This window comes from Podarcis filfolensis (genome assembly GCF_964270895.1).
Source record: "Podarcis filfolensis genome assembly, chromosome: 4".
Lineage (NCBI taxonomy): Eukaryota > Metazoa > Chordata > Lepidosauria > Squamata > Lacertidae > Podarcis > Podarcis filfolensis.
In genome coordinates this window covers 94597301-94620304 of record NC_139607.1, presented here as the reverse complement: position 1 = coordinate 94620304, position 23004 = coordinate 94597301, and the positions used below count along the sequence as shown (strand labels likewise).

The following is a 23004-nucleotide window of genomic DNA, read 5'->3' as shown; positions in this document are numbered from 1 at the left end:
GAAGCAGCTTAGTCATACTGGCCACATGACCCAGAAGCTGTCTGCAGACAAAAATCGGCTCCCTCGGCCTGTAAAGCGAGATGAGTGCCGCAGCCCCAGAGTTGTCTGCGACTGAACTGTCAGGGGTCCTTTACCTCTGTTGGAGGACGTGACGTGCTCCTTCTTGGGTACTTTGCCCACCTTTGGTCCCCACTCTGCGCTTACCTCTCACCTATGGCTTGTAGAAGCTGCCAGCGTGTGACAGTGGCCACACCTGGGAAACCACTTCAGCTGGCCGGCTAAACCAGGTGAGGGTAGCTTATGGGTCTCAAACCCTTGGTGAGTTAGGGACTTCATGAGAAGACAGGCTCCGGCGGATTGAGTGGACAAGACCAATTGTGGGTCCAGTGATCAAGAAGGTGATTTATGCAGGTACTGCAGAGGGCAGTGAGGGGCAGATGGGGCTTGTCTACCTGGGAAGGGAGCCCACCTAGGAGAAAGAAAACGCCAATCCTAAACCCTGGCTGCCTTGGCTAAGAAATAAACCAGGCATAGGCAAACTCGGCCTTCCAGATGTTTTGGGACTACAACTCCCATCATCCCTGACCACTGGTCCCGTTAGCTAGGGGTGATGGGAGTTGTAGTCCCAAAACATCTGGAGGGCCGAGTTTGCCTGTGCCTGGAATAAACCCTACACAAGTGCAGTCTCTTATGATGGTTGGATGGCACCTTGTACGCCTCCTTCCGGGAATTCCTGCAGCGAAACTGGTGCCAAGCGCATTGCTCTGGTTTCCTTTGGACCACATCAGCGAAGCTGAGAGGGGGGTCTTGTCCCCTGGGCAGCCCAGGACCTCCACACACACTGCCCAGGCTTGTGTCCCAGTTTGACTTCACCCCCCCCCCTCCATTGTCTCTCAGTATAACTGGCGGAGCCATACACATTTCAGATATAATAATAATAAAAAATAATAAATTTTATTTATACCCCGCCCTCCCCAGCCAAGACTGGGCTCAGGGCGGCTAGCACTAGGTATAAAAACAATTGGTTAAACGCAACTTAAAAACAACATTAAAATGCAACATTAAAATGTAGCCTCATTTCAGTAGAAACTCAAATCAAAAACTTTTTGGGGATGAAAACGTCAAATCTTCATCAAGGCCAACTATCCTGACTGGTATGCTCATTTAGGTTTGCCCTGGCCTCTGTTTCCCTTTTCTGGTGTGTGTGTGTATGTGTTTGTGTTTGTTTGTTTGTTTGATTTGTGAGTTGCCTGGAAGACCCTAGATAGGTAGAAACACACGGTGCTGCAACCCCAGAGTCGTCCGTGACTGGACCTAATGGTCAGGGGTCCCTTTACCTTTACCTGCGAAGTACACTGTCTTAATTCTTGATGCCACTTGTTTTTGGGACTGCCTCTGCCTTCGACGGTCTTGTAGATGAGCAGGACCCACCGTCGATTGCCTTAGCCAGCGTGGTCCAGTACGTTCCCCTAGAACTCATGGATGGCATCCTTAGAAACCTCACCAACGACGACAGCATAACGGATGTACAGATGATGATGGCAATTGGCAGGTAAGGAGCGCCCAGGGAGAGAAGTATTCCCCAGAGAGTACTTGCAGGGTGGGTTGCTTTCACAAATGGTACTAATACTTTTTTTGTGGTGCGTGCAAAGGAACAGAAGAGGGTCCTGCAAGGATAAGGCAGTGGTTACCCCTTGTAGAATTCTGTGTGTGTTTTTGTGCTTAGGCCAGCCTGCCTTCCACCCCACCAGTCCCAACAGACAGAAGTCACTAAAAATATGTATTTTTATGCATATTCCCCTGCAGATTTCTTTTAAAAACAATAGATTGTGAGAACCGGGTGGGATGGGTTTGTGGCTGAACACATGCAAAAATGGCACGGATTTGGGAAATACCGTATTTTTCGCTCTATAAGACGCACTTTTCCCCTCCTAAAAAGTAAGGGGAAATGTGTGTGCATCTTACGGAGCGAATGCAGGCTGCGCAGCTATCCCAGAAGCCAGAACAGCAAGAGGGATCGTTGCTTTTGCTGCGCAGCGATCCCTCTTGCTGTTCTGGCTTCTGGGATTCAGAATATTTTTTTTCTTGTTTTCCTCCTCCAAAAACCTGGTGCGTCTTATGGTCTGGTGCGTCTTATACGGTAGATGCACCCATCTCTACTCATAATGCTCTTGGTTTTCTCAGGACAGGAGTCCTCCTCTTGCTCCCGGTTCTTTTCTGGGAACACTCAATTCTTTCTTTTGCTGTGTCCAGCAAAGTTAAAAGTGCTGCAGAGAACATGCACACCTCTCAACTTGGTTCAATTATTGTTCTTTCTCCTTCTTCTTTCCCTGGGCAGCTAATGGCAGATGCTTGCTAGCGATGTTGCTACTAAAAGGCATCTGGCTTCTATAATTAGCCCTTGGAAGATCGATGGCCTCCCTTTCCCTTTTTAAAACAGCCCCCGCGCTGGGGCAGAATTGGGAGAGACATGAAGCAGAGCCCACGAAACGCAATTAGGCTCACGCGAGGGCTGGGCGGGTGGTTTGGAGGAGGCTTTGAGAGCCAGCCGGCAGGCCAGATACCGCCTGCCAGAGCGTCCTTGCATTTGAGGCTCCTTTCCAGGCACTCGCCTCCTCCTGCGTAGACTGCGCAGACTCTGGGCAGCCGTCCAAATGACGTCAACGCAGCAAGCGACCCGTTCCTGGCAAATGGTTGTTTCCTGGCAGCCGGACAGATGCAGGAAGGCAGTAGCCGGAAGGCACGGAGGGGTAGGCCCCTAGCCCTTTTGACCAGTAGTCAGAGATGTTGGGAGTTGTAGTTCAGTAACATCCCACCACGTTGGAGAGGGCTGTTGTTCTTCTTCTAGGGCAGGAGTAGCCGGTATGTGGTGTTGTATGTGTGTCTTGAACTATAGCTCTTATCAGCCCCAGCCAGAACTATAAAATGGTGGTTTTCTTGAGTCAAAAGGAGAGTACCCCTAAACACTAAAAAAAAAAAAAAAGCACTGATTTTGCCTAACGTGGGACTCAAATCCACAATCCTGATGAAATATACTCTTGAGTCGAGAGTGGATTTCATGCTCTTTATTCAGCTCATAGTGGTGAGGAGGAATGGAAGTTCCCCCAGGATGTCTGCTTTATATATATTATTTACACAATGGATCCCACGTGATTGGCTAATTCCGGGATTCACCTACAGACCAATCAGGTTGCGGATTCACTTCCACCTGGAGCTGGATTGGGTGGCTCCTGTGGACCAATCAGACTGCTACATTCTGAATCCTGTTGTTCTAGAGCCAATCAGACTGCTGCATTTTGGATCCTATTCAACTCAGTACATAACACCTGAGATTAAGAGTCTCGTGCTCTACTGACTGAGCTATCCCCCTACCTCTCTGCTGATGCATCATGATGTTGAAAGCAAAGTATCGCCCAGCCCTAGCTAAATCATCAGAGGGTGAGCTGTTGTCCTCATAAGGCAAGATTCACTGAAAACCCTGCCTACACGCAGTGGGAGAGTCCTCTAAACTTGTTAGTCCCTGAAAGCAGTTAGAAGTTCAGTTTAAAAGTTATTCAGTTAAAAGTTATTATTGTGGCTTTCACTGTGCAATTAAAAAGAAAAATGAGTCCCTGGTAGGGGATGGTGCTGTGGACCCTCTGGGTGTGCTCTGCGGACCCCCAGGGGTCTCCAGACCCCTAATTAGGAACCACTGCTTTATGCAATTACCTTAGAGCAGGGTGTGGCGATCACACACAGGGCCCCCAGACGTTTGACGGTCTATTGACCCTGTGCCACCACTGCGATTGCTTTTTCCGCTGCCACCACCCCGTATCTCACGGGGACACACGGAGTCCAGTCAGTTGTTAACATTAACAAATAATCAAGTTTATTTTTAAGTGCAGGAACAAGCTTATGGTTTCAGTAAATTTTTCTCTCGTCAGTTTCTTATTCTTAGTTCCTAACAACTTCAAACTGATTATCCCCAACTATCTATCTGACTCCACCTAACAATTCATCTCACTCTCTCACAATACAACTCTACCAACCCACACCTAATCCTCCCTTTTCCTTCTTCAACTCCCAAACCTCAACTGACTTTCAAAACCTCCCACTCTAACTTTTACTCCTCCCCTTGCATTCCCACTGGCCAATCACATCACACACTCATTTAACCCTTTCCTTATGACCCATCCTAGGAGGCAAATGGCACACAGGGTTTCCCAAACTTGGGTCTCCGGCTGTTTTTGGACTACAAATCCCATCGTCCCTGACCCCTGGGTCCTGCTAGCTGCAGGTGATGGGAGTTGTAGTCCAAAAACAGCCGGAGACCCAAGTTTGGGAGACTCTGCCTTAGAGGAAGCCACGTTGAGAGCAACGGGACTTAAATTCTGAGTAGGAACGAATAGGATTGCATTTCCTGAACTTGGCATTTAGAGATCAGGTTCGTCTGGACCTGGCTTGCACCTTGCAAAGTTATTCTGCGTATCCTATCTTGCGGGACCTGCTTCCCTCTTTATCTTTGCAGGATGATTGAATGGGTGTCTTGGCCTCTGGGGAAGAACATCGACAAATGGATCATAGCGTTGCTGAAGGGTTTGGCTGCGGTGAAGAAGTTCAGCATCTTGATTGAAATCACGCTGTCCAAAATTGAGAGGGTCAGTTTGCTTCTTCGCGTAAGCCTGCATACAAGGGACTAACGTGCATTTAGCACTGCCAGGGAAGTTTTCTCTGCCCTCGGGGAGCCCATTTGGGAATTATAGAAACATAACTCAATTTCTGGCACGTGTGTTTGAGTCATTGTTCAGCACTGCCATGCTATTATCTTCCAGAAATAATTCAAGGGGCTGTTTTTTAACTTATAAAGGCTTAAATGGCTTATGTCAGAGGGGAAACATTTGGAAATAATCAACATTTGTGGGTCCCCACAAAATACCCACGGCACATGTTGACTGGGACTGACAGGGATGTTGCCTGCTAATTTAAACCAAAGCCCAACATTCTTTGCAGAGGTTTGACTCCATTGTCTCTCGAGACAGAAGGATGTCAACAACGACATATACGCTAATGGCCAAAATTGTGGAAACCTTTTGGGAAAAGTGTATTTCTGAGGTTTGATGGCTCATAACACCTAATTGGCTCTCTAAACATGCATGCTCATTGGCTACATTCAAATGAATGCATATCAACCTAAGCAAGTTGTGCTTCCTTTTTCTGGTTATTTGGCTATAACCTTTGATAGAATACAGATAATTAAACAGGCTTTGTGGCATTACATTCTTCATTAAATTATCTTTCCATTGATATCTAATTTTATGGTATTACTCTAAAAAAAGTGGTGTTCTGAGCCATCAAACCTCAGAAAAACACTTCCCCCAAAATGTTTCCACAATTTTAGCCACTAGTGTAACTCAGGGAGACGCGGGTGGCGCTGTGGTCTAAACCACAGAGCCTCTTGGGCTTGCCGATCAGAAGGTTGGCAGTTCGAATCCCCGCAACGGGGTGAGCTCCCGTTGCTCTGCCCCAGCTCCTGCCAACCTAGCAGTTTGAAAGCACGTCAAAGTGCAAGTAGATAAATAGGTACCGCTCCAGCAGGAAGGTAAACGGCGTTTCCGTGCGCTGCTCTGGTTTCGGTGTTCCGTTGCGCCAGCAGCGGCTTAGTCATGCTGGCCACATGACCTGGAAAAACTGTCTGTGAACAAATGCCAGCTCCCTTGGCCTGTAAAGCGAGATGAGCGCCGCAACCCCAGAGTCGTCTGTGGCTGGACTTAACTGTCAGGGGTACTTTACAGTAGTACATCGGGTTACATACGCTTCAGGTTACAGACTCCGCTAACCCAGAAATAGTACCTCAGGTTAAGAACTTTGCTTCAGGATGAGAACAGAAATTGCGCAGCGGCAGCGCAGTGGCAGTGGGAGGCCCCATTAGCTAAAGTGGTGCTTCAGGTTAAGAACAGTTTCAGGTTAAGAACGGACCTCCGGAACGAATTAAGTATTTAATCCAAGGTACCACTGTACTTTAATGTAACTCAAGAGCCGTTGGGTTGTGGGATCCTGCTCACCTGCCATGTTAATAATGAGCCCTTCCTCTCTTCCAACAGGTGTTTTCCAAGTTGCTGTACCCTATTCTGCGAGAGGGAGAACTCTCTATCCTGCGTTATATGCTGTTGAGCTTCCAGCACTCTCACGAGGCATTTCACTTGGTAAGGCGAAGCATGTCATCGCTCATGTTCAAACGTACAGGCGTTCAGTTAAGAACCAGGTAGAACAGGAATGTCCCGGAACTCCAGATGTTGCTGGACTTTTGCATCATCCCAGATCGTTAGCCAAGCTTGCTGGGGCTGTTGGGAGCTGGAGATCCACAAGATCTGGAGAGCCACAGGTTCCCCATCCCTGACACAGAAGCAGAGGTCTGATGCGGCAGGTGTTTCTTTTGGAATGAAGAGGTGGGGTCTTCTTCCACTGAGTCCTTGACGATTGGCCAGTTGTGGGATGAGTGACAGCAAAACCGAGTGATATTTTAACCCTTAAGTATCTGGTGAGCTCCCGTTGCTCGGTCCCTGCTCCTGCCAACCTAGCAGTTTGAAAGCACGTCAAAGTGCAAGCAGATAAATAGGTACCGCTCCGGCAGGAAGGTAAATGGCCTTTCCGTGCGCTGCTCTGGTTCTCCAGAAGCGGCTTAGTCATGCTGGCCACATGACCCGGAAGCTGTACGCCGGCTCCCTCGGCCAGAAAAGCGAGATGAGCACCGCAACCCCAGAGTTGGCCACAACTGGACCTAATGGTCAGGGATCCCTTTACCTTTACCTATCTGGTAACTGCCTCTCCTGGTATGTCCCACAGAGGACCTTACGGTCTTCAAACAAAAACATCTTGAAGGTCCCAGGCCACAGAGAGGTTAGGCTGGCCTCAACAAGAGCCAGGGCTTTTTCAGCGGTGGCTCCGATCTGGTGGAACGCTCTGTCACAAGAGACTAGGGCCCTGCGGGACTTGACATCTTTCTGCAGGGCCTGCAAGACAGAGCTGTTCCACCAAGCCTTTGGCCAGGGCACAGCCTGACTCCTTTGGCAATCTTCACAGAACTCTAGCCCAATGGTTGCCATCAATTTGATTTGAATTAATTTTATAATGAAATGATTTTAGAATGTTGTATTATTTTATTGTTGTTAGCCGCCCTGAGTCTGGCTTCGGCTGGGGAGGGTGGGATATAAATAAAAATTATTATTATTATTATTACGCGTGTAGCTCAGCCCTGCGGCTGGTTTTTTGCTGGTTTAGGCTGACTGTACCTCTCCTTTTCTCTCTCTCAAAGCTTCTCCCACACATCCCAAGAGTGGTTGCTGCCCTCCACAAGGAAAACTCCAATTCTGCGGCAAGTTGCCTGGAACAGCTGGCTGAGTTAATCCACTGCATGTTCTTCCGATTCTCAGGATTCCCAGATCTCTACGAACCTGTCGTGGAGGCAATAAAAGTAATTCCTCTTTTGGGGGTGGGTGGGTTCTGTATGCATGGAAGAAACCTTTGGGGGGGGAGGAAAAAGCTTTCAGCTTCATGCAGCTGAAATGAGACGCTTCTCAGAATTGGCGTTGGGGGCTAGAATTATAGCACGAGACAATCCTGCTTTTTTTACTTTTAAACCAAAGGAGCTGTGAACATTGCAGACTTAACCCTGACTTTCCCCCCTTGCTTTATTCCTCGTGAGACTCTCCCGATTCCAAATGAAGACCGAATCAAATATCTGCTCGGGCAGAACGCCTGGACTTCCCAGAAGAACGAACTGGCCAGCTTTTATCCTCGACTGGCTTCCAAATCTGAAACGGGGAAAATAGGGTTAATAAACCTGGGGAACACCTGCTATATGAACAGCATCATCCAAGCACTCTTCATGGCATCTGAGTAGGTGTTCTTCCTACCCCCTTTGCCTCTGCTTTCCCCTCCAGCCTTACCTGGTTTGGTATTTAATGATAGGTTTGGAAGTTCTGATTTGGGGCTATTAAAAGTGCCACATGTTAGCAGCCCATTTTCTGTTCTGGCTTCGTTGCTTCTCACATTTTAAAGCCTTCAGCAACAAATCACCGTGAGCCAGTGTGGTGCAGTGGTCGAGTACCTGATTAGGATCTGGGTTCAAATCCCCGCTCGGTCATAAGTGATGTTCACTTGGGCCACTCACAGCCTCTCAGCCTAACCTACTGCACAGGGTATTCAGTGAGCAGGGGGAGAGAACTGTGGGTGCCCCTTGAGCTGGGTGGAGGGGGAAATGTAGGATAATAATAATAATAATAATAATAATAATAATAATAATAATAAAAAATTCTATTTATATCCCGCCCTCCCCAGCTGAAGCCGGGCTCAGAGCGGCTAACATCAAATGTATAATACATTAACATAAAATCAGACAATTAATTAAAATACATCCTCAAATCAGATCAGGATCAGAATAAAATCCAATCGGATGGCAACCCGCAGATTAGGGTTGGGGACCTTAAATGCTCACCAGGCCCAACTGTTTGTGCTGAACTTATATGGGCCTGTGAGAAAATAATAATAATAATTTATTTATACCCCGCCCATCTGGCTGGGTTTCCCCAGCCACTCTGGGTGGCTTCCAACAGAATATTAAAATACAATAACCTATTAAACATTAAAAGCTTCCCTGAACAGGGCTACCTTCAGATGTCTTTTAAAAGTCTGGTAGTTGTTCTTTTCTTTGACATCTGGTGGGAGGGCGTTCCACAGGGCGGGTGCCACCACCAAGAAGGCCCTCTGCCTGGTTCCCTGTAACTTGGCTTCTCGCAGCGAGGGAACCGCCAGAAGGCCCACGGAGCTGGACCTCAGTGTCCGGGCAGAACGATGGGGGTGGAGACGCTCCTTCAGGTATACTGGACCGAGGCTGTTTAGGATATAGATGCAATAAACAAATAAACAAATAGTTGAATGTTTGCTGCTGAAGGCTTCAAAGCGAGAGAAGCAGTTCAACCTGAACAGAAGCAAATAGAAGTTGTAATCACCTGTTGATTGCATTGGTGAACAAATTAAATACACTTGTGGGAATTTCGGGTGGGGAAGAGGGACTTTGAAGGAAGTATAATAAGGGAAAGGAATTGGTTAAAATAATAGTTGCTGGCATTTGTCTGTCTCGAAAGACGATGGAGTGCACCTCTGGGGGTGAAGTCTACTCCAGCCCAATCTGGGTTAAGAGTTCCCCAAGAAGAGGGGTTGGTTGTTACACTACTCTAGAAACTTGAAATGGAATCAAGAGTGGATTTCATGCTCTTTATTCAGCTCATAGCGGTGAGGAGGAATGGAAGTTCCCCCAGAATGTCTGCTTTATATACATTATTTACACAATGGGCCCCACGTGATTGGCTAATTCTGGGATTCACCTGTAGGCCAATCTGGTTGTGGATTCACTTCCACCTGGAGCTGGATTGGGTGGCTCCTGTGGACCAATCAGACAGCTGCATTCTGAATCCTATTGTTCTAGGACCAATCAGACTGCTGCATTTCGGATCCTATTCAACTCAGTACATAACAAAACTGTAGCTCTGTGTGGTGAATAGGTGTCTTCTAAAAAGTACAAGCGCCCTTTAATGAACTACAGCTCCCAGGATTCCTTGGGGGAAGCCATGACTGCTTAAACTGGTCTCATAGCACTTCACATCTGTAGTGTGAATGTGTCCGGTGATGTGTTGCAGAATACACACACACAAAAGCATTTGTCTGGAGAAACCCTGGTTTCTCATGATTGTATGTAAAGTTTTGTGTTGTTGTTTGGTTGTGGGGTTGCCACTGTCGATCGGGGAGCTCAGGCTTCTCATTACGACGCTCTTTTGTTTCTGTTTTCTATACCACCTCAGTATATTCACTGTGTCTAAACGTCTTTCAAAACTTCCTTTTCAAGCTTCAGGCGTTCAGTGTTGAGCTTAGCCGAAAACACTTCCCAGCCCTTGGTGGCGAAGCTGCGGTGGCTGTTTGCCTTTCTAGAGCACAGCCAGGTAAGTCAGTGCATTTCCCAATTCCTGCATTTGCGTTATGCTTCCCTTTCGAATGTTCAAAGCTCTTTTGTTGCGTTATGCCTGCAACAGCCCCACAAGGTACCTTGGTCAGTTTTGTTAACCTCCGCATCCCAGATAGGGCGAGGAGGAAGGGAGTTGAGCCTCAGATATGGTGGCTTGCTCAAGCACCCATGGTAAGCTTTGAACCCGCTGCTTCTTGGCTCAAAGGGGCTGTTCAGTTTCCAGTACAGGTTGAAGTTTAGAGGTCTGGAGGATGAGCCTCAAATTATATAGGTAGAGGTAAAGGGGACCCCTGACCATTAGGTCCAGTTGTGGCTGACTCTGGGGTTGCGGCGCTCATCTCGCTTTATTGGCTGAGGGAGCCGGCGTACAGCTTCCGGGTCATGTGGCCAGCATGACTAAGCCGCTTCTGGCAAACCAGAGCAGCGCACAGAAACGCTGTTTACCTTCCCACCGGAGCGGTACCTATTTATCTACTTGCACTTTGACGTGCTTTCGAACTGCTAGGTTGGCAGGAGCAGGGACCGAGCAACGGGAGCTCACCCCATCGCAGGGATTTGAACCGCTGACCTTCTGATCGGCAAGTCCTAGGCTCTGTGGTTTAACCCACAGCGCCACCCGCGTCCCTCAAATTATATACTTTGCCTCAAACCAGGAATGGAATGAGGCAGCTGCCGTGTCCGCAATAAGGGGACTGATGGACTTGAGGCTTCTTGCTTGCTTTGGTTCATATCCTGTTTTTATCTCACGTTTCCTCCAAAGGGCGCAATATGTGCTCTTCTCTCTTTTATCCTCACAGCAACTCTGTGAAATGGATTAAGCAGACAGAGTGACTGGTTCATGGCCATTCAGTGAGCTTTGTGGTGGAGTGGGGATTCGAACCCAGCTCTTGCAGGTCCTAGTCCAACACTCGCAAACACTGCACCATGCTGACCCCTCACAATGCCAGAACCACCACCACACAGATGCTGTTTTGCTTAGTGTTGAGCAGAACAGAAACAGCCAGCATTTGTCCAGTGCACAAACAACAGTGTTTTGCTATATTTGCAGATTTTCGGGTGGGAGTGAGCAGGTTAAGGAATGTCATGGCAGCCCTTAAAGCAGCTGGGGAAACTGGCTGATACAGTGGTACCTTGATTCTCAAATTTAATCCGTTCCGGAAGTCCGTTCCAAAACCAAAGCGTTCCAAAACTAAGGCATGCTTTCCCATAGAAAGTAATTCAAAATGGATTAATCCGTTCCAGACTTTTAAAGACAACCCCTAAAACAGCAGTTTAACGTGAATTTTACTATCTAACGAGACCATTGATCCATAAAATGAAAGCAATAAACCGTGTACTGCAGTCACACAAACAATCAGTAGCTGAACTGGGTTCTTCCACACAGTCATAAAATAAATTAAAAAAAGAGCCGCAAAAACAAGAACGCAAAATAAATAGCCAAAACAGACAGACCTCAGTGTAACACTCAAATTGGAAGTGTGGCACTCTAATCAGAAGCGTAACACTCAAAACAGAGCATGTTCAGCTTCCGAAAAAAGTTTGCAAACCGGAACACTTCCGGATTTGCAGTGTTTGGGTTCCAAGTTGTTTGAGTACCAAGGCGTTTGAGAACCAAGTACCACTGTACTTTTATTATTTTAGGGATTTGTTGGCGACTGTCTACCCCAGCTTTCTAGCTAAAATGAAGCAGATTTTGAAATTTAAAACCACCTAATATATAAATTCAGCAGTCTAAAAATCAGCTGGGGCCATGATTTGAACTTTAAAAAGCACAGGTGAAAAAGCGCAGGCTTTGGTATCCGAATGGCAAATACTTTGTGTCTCTTCACCATTTCCCCTTCTGTTACCCACTTACCTTTCTTAAATCCCTGTTAGCGGCCTGCCATCTCTCCCGAAAGCTTTTTCTCTGCTTCCTGGCCTCCCTGGTTCACCAGGGGAGCTCAGCAGGACTGTTCCGAATACCTCAAGTACCTGCTCGATCGGTAAGATGCATCCTTCTCAGATAACATATGCTTTGTAAAAAAAACCCCAACATGAATATTAGGTAAAATTGTATGCAAAAAATGTCTACCGAGAAGGGAAGGGCCTTCTCGGTAGTGGCACCGGCCGTGTGGAATGCCCTCTCATCAGATGTCAAAGAAAAAAAACAATTACACAACTTTGCAAAGACATCGGAAGGCAGCCCTGTATCAGGAAGTTTTAAATGTTTGATACCTAATTGTGCTTTTATATTATCTTGGAAGCGACCCAGAGGGGCAACACAGTCGGATAGGTAGAAGTATACGTAATAAATTATTACTGTTCTTGTTGGGAGAAATATGCAGTAAAATGCTGCTGAATTTTCAGGACTTTAAACCAAATAAATAAATTGTGAACCGATCTAGAACTTAAAACTGGAAAGCCGAGAAACTGAAATTGGCATGTTTGCCTATCCTGTCTCCACACACACCCTGAAGATTGCCCAAATGCCCGCTCTCTTCACAGCCTGTGAAAGCTCAGCCCTTAAAATTGCCCTATACATTTGGGAGAGATTTGTTTGTTTGTTTTGAGGGAGAAGGGAGATTCTCTGAATACAGCCACTACTGAAAATGGCAGGTGTGTGTCTTCCTTGTCCCCTTTCCCTCTGCATTTCTCATTGGACTTCCTTGTGGCCGCAATCCACAAGGTATCAGGATACGGATTGGTTCAACCAGATTTTTGAAATAAGAATGTTAAGTTATTTGCCTCCTGCTTTATCAGGCAGCTTGCGTGTAAAAGCATGAAGCTAACACTGGACTTACTGCAGAAATGCACTCAAGGGATAGAACAAATTGAAATAATAATTTATTATTTGTACCCCACCCATCTGGCTGGGTTTGCCCAGCCACTCTGGGTGACTTCCAACAAAGATTAAAAATACATTAAATTGTCACACATTAAAAACTTCCCTGAACAGGGCTGCCTTCAGATGTCTTCTAAAAGTCTGGTAGTTGTTGTTCTCTTTGACATCTGGTGGGAGGGCGTTCCACAGGGTGGGTGCCACTACCGAGAAGGCCCTCTGCCTGGTTCCCTGTAACTTGGCTTCTCGCAGTGAGGGAACCGCCAGGAGGCCCTCAGAGCTGGACCTCAGCGTCCGGGCAGAACGATGGGGGTGGAGATGCTCCTTCAGGTCTACTGGGCCGAGGCCGTTTAGGGCTTTAAAGGTCAACACCAACACTTTGAATTGTGCTCAGAAACGTACTGGGAGCCAATGTAGGTCTTTCAAGACCGGTGTTATGTGGTCTCGGCAGCCGCTCCCAGTCACCAGTCTAGCTGCCACATTCTGGATTAGTTGTAGTTTCCCGGTCACCTTCAAAGGTAGCCCTATGTAGAGCGCATTGCAGTATTCCAAGCGAAAATGATTTATAAAATTCCTTCCAGAATATAGGTTTCAGTGTCTGTCTGGAGAGGCAGCTTGTCCGGTTTCCTTCTAGGAGAAAATTATATGATTCTGGTACTGCCATTCATCTTGAGATGCAGGGCTTAGATGTTGGCAGGTGTCTAAGAGCCTAGTAGCACCTCCTTCCGTGGTTGGAGGGATGGTTTTACTGGTGACATTATTCAGTGTATTTCTCTTCTTCTTCCCCCAACCCCCCCAAAAAGGCTTCATGAAGAAGAGAGAACAGGAAGGCGAATCTACCAGAAGCTCAAAGAGTCCACGCTGATATCTCAGGCTGAGCAACAGCAGCCTGCAAACAAGACTTTAATTGAAAAAATGTTTGGGGGCAGAATTAAGACGAAAATCCGGTGTCTGAAGTGCCTGAAAGTCTCTTCTAGAGAAGAAGCCTTCACAGACCTCTCTTTGGCTTTCCCACCAGCTGATAATCATGTGCCTATAGCCAGTAGCAGTACCTCTCTTTTACCGGTAGAAGAAATGGGCCCGCAGGCCGTTCATTCGGGCATAGAAGTGCCAAGCAGGACATGCGATTCGCCAAGGAGGTTTGCTAAGCCGGCTGCACCGGGAGAGAATCATCCCCAAATATTGCCCGTCGAAACTTTGGGGCCTGGAAGTCAAGAGACTCCTTTCCCCCCGAGGGCTGAGCAAGACGCTACCGGCGCGAAGCCTGACGAAGACTTGGCGTTGGCTCTGAGGGAGCAAATTCACAGGCCCACAGCCTCCAGATCCGTCCCCGACCTGATCAATTATTTCTTATCGCCCGAGATGCTGACGGCGGAGAACCGCTATCACTGTGACAACTGCGCTTCTCTTCAGGACGCGGAAAAGCTGGCTGAACTGACGGAGGGGCCTCACTACCTCATCCTCACCCTGCTGAGGTTCTCCTTTGACCTGAGGGCCATGAGGAGGAGGAAGATCCTGGACAACGTCTCCGTCCCGCTGGTGTTGAAGCTTCCGGTCCTGACGTCTTCAGAGGACCCGAGCGGCGGAGCGAACCCGCCACGGAGCGCCTCAGCACGCAAGGCCTTTGCTTCAGTGGTGTACGACCTTTGCAGCGTGGTGGTGCATTCCGGGGTCTCCTCTGAGAGTGGCCATTACTATTGCTACGCCCGGGAGTGTGAGGATGTGGCGGCTGAGAGCAACCTGAAGGACGCCTCTCGGAGCGGCGCCCCAGAGAAACCTCCAGACGTTGCGATCCAGTGGTACCTCTTCAATGACACCAGAGTCTCATTCTCGTCTTTTGAGTCTGTTAGCAATGTGACATCCTTCTTGCCCAAGGATACAGCTTACCTGCTGTTCTATAGGCAGAGGACGAGCCAGTCGAGAGACGCAGGGCGTGGGGCCACCGGAGAGTCCGGCCGGGTGAATGGAGACTTGCATTCTCCAGACAAAAGCCTGATGGAAGCCATTGCGAAGGATAACATCCTGTACTTGCAAGTAAGTGTCAGTTTGCATTTCTTGGTGTGGGAAGTATTGATCTGATGTTTAGAGATCTTTCCTATTCTACTTAATTCTGGAAGCTTCTGGAACCTTCTCTGTGTGAAAGAAACAAGCAGAAGGTTCATGATGTTTGGGTTATTCCTTCCGAGAAGCTGAGTACAGCTGGCTTAAACTAGTTCTTGTATCTCTTTCTGTCAAGGTCATGCTGACTATAAAAGTAAGGCCAGAAGGAGCCTGGGTTTCACTTTCTCTTTCTATCTCTTTTCCTTCTGGTGTGGTGTTCTGAACATAGTATGCTTAGTGTCAAGGTTTAGACTTATTATAAGTTATTGTAAGTTTAAGTTAAGTCTGCTGCAACTGGATTTCTTATGGACAGGGCCAATCCTTAATGTATTGGATTTGTGACCATTATGCTCATTTGCCTTCAGTGGCAGCAAAGCTCTGCTGGATGAAATATTAATGGCCTCTGGTCTATTTTGGGGGAATCTTGCAACATGTTTAAGTTTTTACTCTGCTAACTATACATTGAGAATCTACTCTGGATCAATATTGAGTAGATTTCCATGACAGTAAGGTATGCCAGCTCCATCACCGTAGTTGTATATTCCGGGGTAGCCAATATGCTGCTTTTTTGACACCCAACTCCCATCAATCCCAGCCAGTATGGCCGTTGGTCCAGGATGATGGGAGTTGTAGTCTAGTGACAGCTAGAGAGCGCTCCATTGGCTGCTCATCATAAAGATTTGAGACGTTCCGTGCTCATGGATATGAGCCAAAACCATGCTGCTTGCGCACAAGTAAGATATCAGCAGCCTCTGACGGTTATATCCAACAAAGCACTAAGCTAAATCACTTAGCTGCTTTTGTTGGTGAAATGTTTTCTGCCCCCAGAGTGCTATTACGCAGGAGACTCCATGCATGGTGGTTGGGAGACAACCAGGTCGTGGTGGGGAATAAAATGGATTAGCTGCAGCAGGAGAGCAGAGAAATGTTTACATATAAAGTGTGGAAAGAATGACCATATAGGTGACTTCCTAGTCGATTCTGTTTTTGAATGTATCCCGGGAAGAGATACACATGCATCACCTGAGAAGTTAAAGAACTTAGTGGATTTAGGATTGGGCGCAAGTCTGTCCACCCCTCCAAAAACAAACAAACCCACAAATGGAGGTGGCTGTGGGGGGGACACCCCAAACAAGCCAGTGAGGACTGTTCATGCTCCATGGGGATGGAATACTGTTGGGACTGACCAGAGTGGGGAGTGGGAGCAAAACCGTTGGTTGGTTGGCATCCTTCTTCCTTGAGAAACAATGGAGTGCACCTCCGGGGATGAGGTCAAATTGTTAGGCACCAGCTTGGCTGCAGGAGTTGCTGGAAGGAGGCGAACAAGGCGCCATCCAACCATCTTAGGGACTCCACTCCAAATTTGTGCAACGTTCATTCCTTGGCCTTTTCTTTTCCTGAAGATATCCCTCAAGGCAGCGGAGGTTTAGGATCAGAGTTGTACTTCTCCAATATGAGCTACCTTCCCAGGTTGATGAGCCCCATCTGCCTGGTGGCGGTAGTGGGTGAATTGGGGTGGTTGAAACCCTGGACGGAAGCACTGTGTGAGTGTCTGGAGGCGGTTGGAGGATGGATGGCGGCTGACAGATTGAGGTTGAATCCTGACAAGACAGAAGTACTGTTTTTGGGGGACAGGAGGCGGGTGGGTGTGGAGGAATCCCTGGTCCTGAATGGGGTAGCTGTGCCCCTGAAGGACCAGGTGCGCAGTCTGGGAGCCATTCTGGACCTACAGCTGTCCATGGAGGCAAAGGTCAATTCTGTGTCCAGGGCAGCTGTTTACCAGCTCCATCTGGTATGCAGGATGAGACCCTCCCCGCCCGTGGACTGCCTCGCCAGAGTGGTGCATGCTCTGGTTATCTCTCGCTTGGACTACTGCAACGCGCTCTACGTGGGGCTACCTTTGAAGGTGACCCGGAAACTACAACTAATCCAGAATGTGTCAGCTAGACTGGTGACTGGGAGGGGCTGCCGAGACCACATAACACCGGTCTTGAATGACCTACCTTGGCTCCCAGTATGTTTCCGAGCACAATTCAAAGTGTTGGTGCTGACCTTTAAAGCCCTGAACAGCCTCAGTCCAGTATATCTGAAGGAGAGTCTCCATACCCATCATTCTACCCGGACACTGAGGTCCAGCTCCGAGGGCCTTCTAGCGGTTCCCTCATTGTGAGAAGCCAAGTTACAGGGAACCAGGCAGAGGGCCTTCTTGGTAGTGGCGCCCTCCCTGTGGAACGCCCTCCCACCAGATGTCAAAGAGAACAACTACCAGACTTTTAGAAGACATCTGAAGGCAGCCCTGTTTAGGGAAGCTTTTAATGTTTGATGTAGTATGGTATTTTAATATTTTGTGGCTGGGGAAGCCCAGCCAGATGGGCGAGGTATAAATAAATTATTATTATTATCATCATCATCACTCCATACTGCAATGTTTTGTTACAGGGCCCCACTTGTTAGCTGAGAGTCAAGGAGGTTGGTTGCCTCCAGATATTGGTGGCCTCCACCAGCTCTCCTCAGTCCCAGTCAACATGGTGGCTCCATGTTCAGGGATGACGCACCATCTTGAGGGCGCCATGTTGGCTAACCTTGAGGGGGTTATTTGCTGTTGTTTATTTAACTGATTTGAGGTGTATACCATGTCTGAGCTTTGTTTTGTTTTCCCGTGCCACAGGAGCAAGAAAAGGAAGCCCGAAGCAGAAGTGCCTACATCTCGGCCTTGCCCAAGTCCCCTCTGTGGTGGAAAGACTTTGATGGGGACGATGATGATAGTTCTTCGGGGGGTTGTGGGCACGACCCCAGTGGAGGGTCAAGCTCTTTCCATGGACTCGTCTTCTAGCCATTGTTGACCCGACACAAAATGGCCGACACTGTCACCACCAAGCAAGGCTCCACTGTGCTCAACGATCCTTTGGCCTTTTTAATCTTCTTAGCAACAGGAGAGCTAGGCCCACCATGGCCGAGACAGAGTACCACAACCGTTTGAACGGCCTGGCCCTACCATGGAATTCTGGGAAATGTAGTTCTCTGATGGGTGCTGAGGAGGGAATTCTCCGCTCCCTCACGGAACTACACTTCCTAGGACCGCCAGGAAGACTGAATTCGAAGTGTCCTGAGGTGCCCCACCTACACCTTCTCCCCTTGCGAAAAGGTGGGGAATCCTTTTGCGAAACCCCTCGAGAGGGGTGTCTTTTCAGGGAGGGACAGTGCAGCAAACTGGACTCGAAGGCATTTCTGCTGTCCTGTGATACCTTTTCAAAGCAGAGCGGCGGCAGGTTCTGAACCCCTGTCCTGTTTCGAGTCTTCGTTGGCCATGGATATTTTGAGTGGAACTGAAAGAGAAGTAGGAGCTTTGGGGGAGGGATAGAACAATATGGCGGCGTAGAATAATTCAGGCCACAGGGCAACACCATTGTTGATCAGCATTGGCCTTGGGTGTAGCTGTGTGCCACTAGGTTGAAGATTAAAATGGTGCACATGCCCTCTCTCATACGAGATCTTGAAACTCCTGGATGTGCTAGTCCCCTTCTCAAGTATCCAACCTCAGCCTGTGGTACGTTAGGTAGGAAATCTTACCTTTGCTCTATCACAGAGCTCAGGTGAGTTATGCCTCCTGGCTGCCATCACAGAAGAAGCATTCTCTCCTCGTTGACCTAGACAGCCACCTAGGGAAGAATCATGTTTAGAAAGGCTGGTCCTCTTGACATGAATCTTTCCTTTGCCAGTTTCCCCCATTTCTTATTCTAGGAACCGCAATGTCAGAGAATATAGTCCTGGCCGAGACTTGTCTCCTAGCGCCTCCACTCCAAATCAGTATGTTAAGACTGTGGTTCATGTGGTGCCTCTGTAGTATATGAAGGCAGAGGTTGCTAACTGATTATTTAGCTGGTTTATAAAAAATGCACACCCATGGCTGTCACTCAAGATTTTTTTTTGTTCTGGGAAATCGCTGCTCTCGGGCTCAGTTCATTGGTTGTCCAAATCCAGGGTTACCGACGGGCTAATATTTTAAACTTCTGTATAATGGAATACACAAATACATACAACATGCAAAAATCACCTCCTTTTCTTTCTGTTTTGCGCCTTGATGAGAGCCGGAACTCAGCAGAAATTTAGTTTTCTTCCCAGCTCTGCAGAAATTGAAATTCTTAATGGCAGCCGGACAGTAGAAGTTTCCGTAGGGGCAAGAAAGGAGCTCTTAACTTTGAATCCCTCTCTCAGTGCTTTCTCTACACCTTTGGAGAGATCTGGTGTTTTCCTATGGTCTTTGACACACCTTCCCAGGGGGTGTAGGACTTACTGCCCATCTTTCACTTAAAACCACGAGACGGGACAGATTATGAATGGTCGCATCCACACCAATCTGCTTGTTTTAATGGCCATGACCTACCCCCAAAGAATCATTGGAATGGTACTTTCTCAAGGTTGCTGAGAGGTGTTTTATCAGGACCTTTGGAGAGCTAGTTTCCAAGATTCTTTAGAAGAAACCACGAGTGTCGAAGTGGTTTAAAAGCAATTTCAGTGCATGGTGTGGCTGTGTCCATTCCTACTTGCGTAGTATAGCATCTGTCTCTCTGCTGGCATCCATCTGTCTCAGGAGACAATGGAGGAGTGCGCCTTTGGGGGTGAAGTCAAACCTTTGGAGAGTTTCAGTGCCTGCAGTGGCTGCAGAGACCGATACAGGAGAGACATGTTTTGTTGCAGCTGGGGCAGATGAAGGCGTCCGGTTGTGCTGCTGCAGGTACAGCATAGCGTTTATTCTCTCTGTTCTTATTCCAGTGGTCATTCTTCCTGTGGTCATTGCTATGGATACTCAACCTGTCTGTTTCCAGGCACTGTGGTCGCCTGCAAGGGATTTAGCGCTCTTCTGAACACTTAAAATGCACCGGCGAGTACTTTAATTAGCATTATAAATAGCAATTCCCTCAACAGCCTGCTCTCCTAATTGTGCTAGTTAATAACAGAGAGAAAGAGAGACACTTTTTTTGCTTTTAGGCACAGGTCACATTTATTTAACAGCAAAAATAATAAGTTTCTTTTCTTTAAAAAAAGTATTATCTAGGTTAAGCGCAAGATCAGTTTTACAGGATAAGTGTGTCAAAAGTGTCTTTTTTTATAAACAACAACAACAAAAAACCCCTCACAAAGAATAAATTAATAATTTAAGGGATTAGCAATCCACAGCGACTAGAAAAATTAATAGCCAGCTCAAATGGCGACACCACAAGACGAACACGCTGTACACATTTTTAAAAAGGGACTATTTTTTTTGTCCTCCTAAAAAAAACCCCAAAAGTATTCTTATGAAATAAAACATTTCTTACCCCCTTCACCAAAAACAGCCATTCATTTTAGGACATTCATAGCAAAGTAACTAAAGCACAACGTTCCTTTTATTAAATGCCCTTAAAGGCTCCTCATCGAGTTGCTTTTGGGGACACATTATAAAATTACCCTAAATCGGATGTGGCGAGCTTTTGGCCCTCCAGATGTTGCTTCACAACAACCTCATGACGTTTGGCCACTCTTGGGTTCCAACATCTGGAGGGCCAGATGTTCTCTGCACCTGGTGAAAAGGTTTGCATTAACAGTCAAATGTTTCCATTATGTAGACTCAGCAACAGGGGACCTGAGACTCTCAAGATGTTGTGGACTACAACTCCCATCATCCTGAGCTTGGCCTATGGGAGCTGGGGCTGGCGGGAGCTGGAGTCCACTAACATCTGGAGAGCCCCAGGCTCCCCACTGCTGATGTAGATCCTTGGTTTCTTGAACCCTGGTTTCTGAAAAGCCGTATCTGATGTCTATCCATGGAACTACCAAGTCCATCTGTAAATAGCCCTTTATCCAAATACTACCAGGCTACATGGATGCTTTAGGCCAGGGGTAGGCAACCTATGGCCCGGGTTGCGGCCCAATCGCCTTCTAAATCCGGCCAACGGACAGTCCAGGAATCAGCGTGTTTTTTACATGAGTAGAATGTGTCCTTTTATTTAAAATTCACCTCTGGGTTATTTGTGGGGCCTGCCTGGTATTTTTACATGAGTAGAATGTGTGCTTTTATTTAAAATGCATCTCTGGGTTATTTGTGGGGCATAGGAAATCGTTCATTATTATTTTTTCAAAATATAGTCCGGCCCACCACAAGGTCTGAGGGACGGTGGACTGGCCCATGGCTGAAAAAGCTTGCTGACCCCTGCTTTAGGCATCTAACAGGGCCGTTTGGTTTTGCAGCAATACCCAATGCCATCAACCTTAGGTCTTATCTTCTTTCACAAATCAGAAACCTGCGATTTGTGTTATTGAGCTGCACAGACTCCCATCAGCCCCAGGCAGCATAATCAATAGCCAGGGTTGATGGGAGTACTACTCAAACAACAGCTGCATGGCTACAGGTTCCCCATTTCTACACTATATGGTACAGGGGCTACCACTGAAGACTTGTAGAGTTCCTCTTCCTGTTGGTAATTTTGGAATACAAAACCCACGATGCAGTGGTGTCAGATGAGCAGAGTGGAATTTTCCAAGCAGATGATCAGAATGCTTTCGTGGGGAGGGGATAAGGAATGAGGCCACTCCAATCGGATGCTTTAGATGCACAAAATTGCCCCTCATTGAGGTAATTTGTGTGTTAAGAACTGATAGCCCACACTCTCCCGAGCTTTTTGGGGTGTGTGTGTGTGCGCGCACACTACTGGCAAACTGGTATCTTGATCCTTCTGTAGTATTGCCTCCCATGTGCAGCAACCCATCATTTTAATTACCCACCCTGCCATTGTGGGGAATTTTAAAGCACAACTTATTGCAGCTGTGTGCCCTAGTGGCTAGGCATGCACGCACCCGGGAAAGGTGGGTAGAAGAAGAAGAGTCTCCCGCTTTATCACTACCCGAAGAAGTCTCAAAGCGGCTAACATTCTCCTTTCCCTTCATCCCCCACAACAAACACTCTGTGAGGTGAGGCTGAGAGACTTCAAATAAGTGTGACTGGCCCAAGGTCACCCAGCAGCAGCATGTGGAGGAGCGGGGAAGCAAACCCCGTTCACCAGATTATGAGTCTACCGCTCTTAACCACTACACCACACTGGCCCCAGCCCAGAACAGGCATGAAGTCTGGCGGTCTTGAGCGTGCTGGGTGTTGATGCCAGGCCATCCTGGTTTTGCCTGGTCGGGACACACACACACCCCTCCGATCTTACCTGTTTATTATGCATTCACACCACTAGGAACTACCAGGGTGGCACCCCTCAAAATGCAAACTTTTGGTAAAATACCCAACCAGGTGCTGCTCTGAATCCTTGTGCAAAATGTTCGCTGTGTTGCTCGGGGCCCCTTAGGAGTAGGACAAATCTATGTCTTGTCAAAACGGGAAAACGAGCGCATAGCATTTGTTTCGGCAGCTGGCAATGTCGCGTCCAGCTCACCGAGTTTGCTTTTCTCATCATGTGACCGACATGGTGGTCACGTGATCCCATTTCTGTTTCTGGCATGTATATGGGGATTCTATTCCGGCTCCCTGTCACTCACCCCTATAAATGAGAACCTGATGAAGGGGAGCAGGGATGGAGATGTTAAGAACTCTTCTGGGTCAGGTAATCTAGTCCAGCACCCTGTTCTCACAGAGGTCAGACAGATTCCACAATCAGAAATCCACAGCCGCAGAACCTGAATGTAAACAGCACTCTCCTTGCCTGCGATTTCTAGCAACGGGGACTTTACCAACAGCAGAAGTGGAATTTAACCATCATGGCTAGTAGCCGTCGATGGGAAAACTCAACAGTGTTAGAACATGTAAGGCGATGTCTTGCATGACTAGAGGTTAGCAGAAGAAGGGGCCGTCTGGGGGCTTTCAATGGAAGCTGTAGGGTTTTAGTTTAGAGTGGAATGCAAAAACCGGCATTTCAACGAACAGTCCCACAAGGCTACGTTTGACAGTTTGGACCGAGTGGGAGCCCCACGACGGGCTGCCTGTCAAAGCCTGGCATGTTGGAACCCAGGTAGCCATCAGAGAGGGGCCTGATTCAAAGGTCAAAGGGGCTGCTTCTTGTGATCCTGTAGCGATCACCCAAGAAAACCTTGCCACCCAGCCTTTCCCAAA

General features: G+C 47.7%; 1 protein-coding gene and 1 long non-coding RNA gene across 7 annotated transcripts in view; both read left to right on the top strand.

The window, feature by feature from the left end:
* The window catches only part of USP35 (ubiquitin specific peptidase 35), a 48534-nt gene extending 29569 nt beyond the window's left edge, over window positions 1-18965 (top strand). For all 6 annotated transcript variants that reach the window (XM_083609637.1, XM_083609636.1, XM_083609638.1 and 3 more), the window contains 9 exons: window positions 1417-1552; window positions 4508-4637; window positions 6081-6182; window positions 7292-7450; window positions 7682-7875; window positions 9881-9974; window positions 11873-11979; window positions 13619-14849; window positions 17584-18965. In XM_083609637.1, the coding sequence (XP_083465763.1) occupies window positions 1417-1552; window positions 4508-4637; window positions 6081-6182; window positions 7292-7450; window positions 7682-7875; window positions 9881-9974; window positions 11873-11979; window positions 13619-14849; window positions 17584-17748 (2318 nt within the window). In that variant the 3' untranslated portion in view covers window positions 17749-18965. The remainder of the gene's footprint in view (window positions 1-1416; window positions 1553-4507; window positions 4638-6080; window positions 6183-7291; window positions 7451-7681; window positions 7876-9880; window positions 9975-11872; window positions 11980-13618; window positions 14850-17583) is intronic.
* Window positions 1-23004, top strand: part of LOC310760966 — a 95052-nt gene that overhangs the window by 65279 nt on the left and 6769 nt on the right. The window contains exon 2 of the long non-coding RNA XR_014547132.1: window positions 21058-21758. This is a non-coding gene — a long non-coding RNA (uncharacterized lncRNA). The remainder of the gene's footprint in view (window positions 1-21057; window positions 21759-23004) is intronic.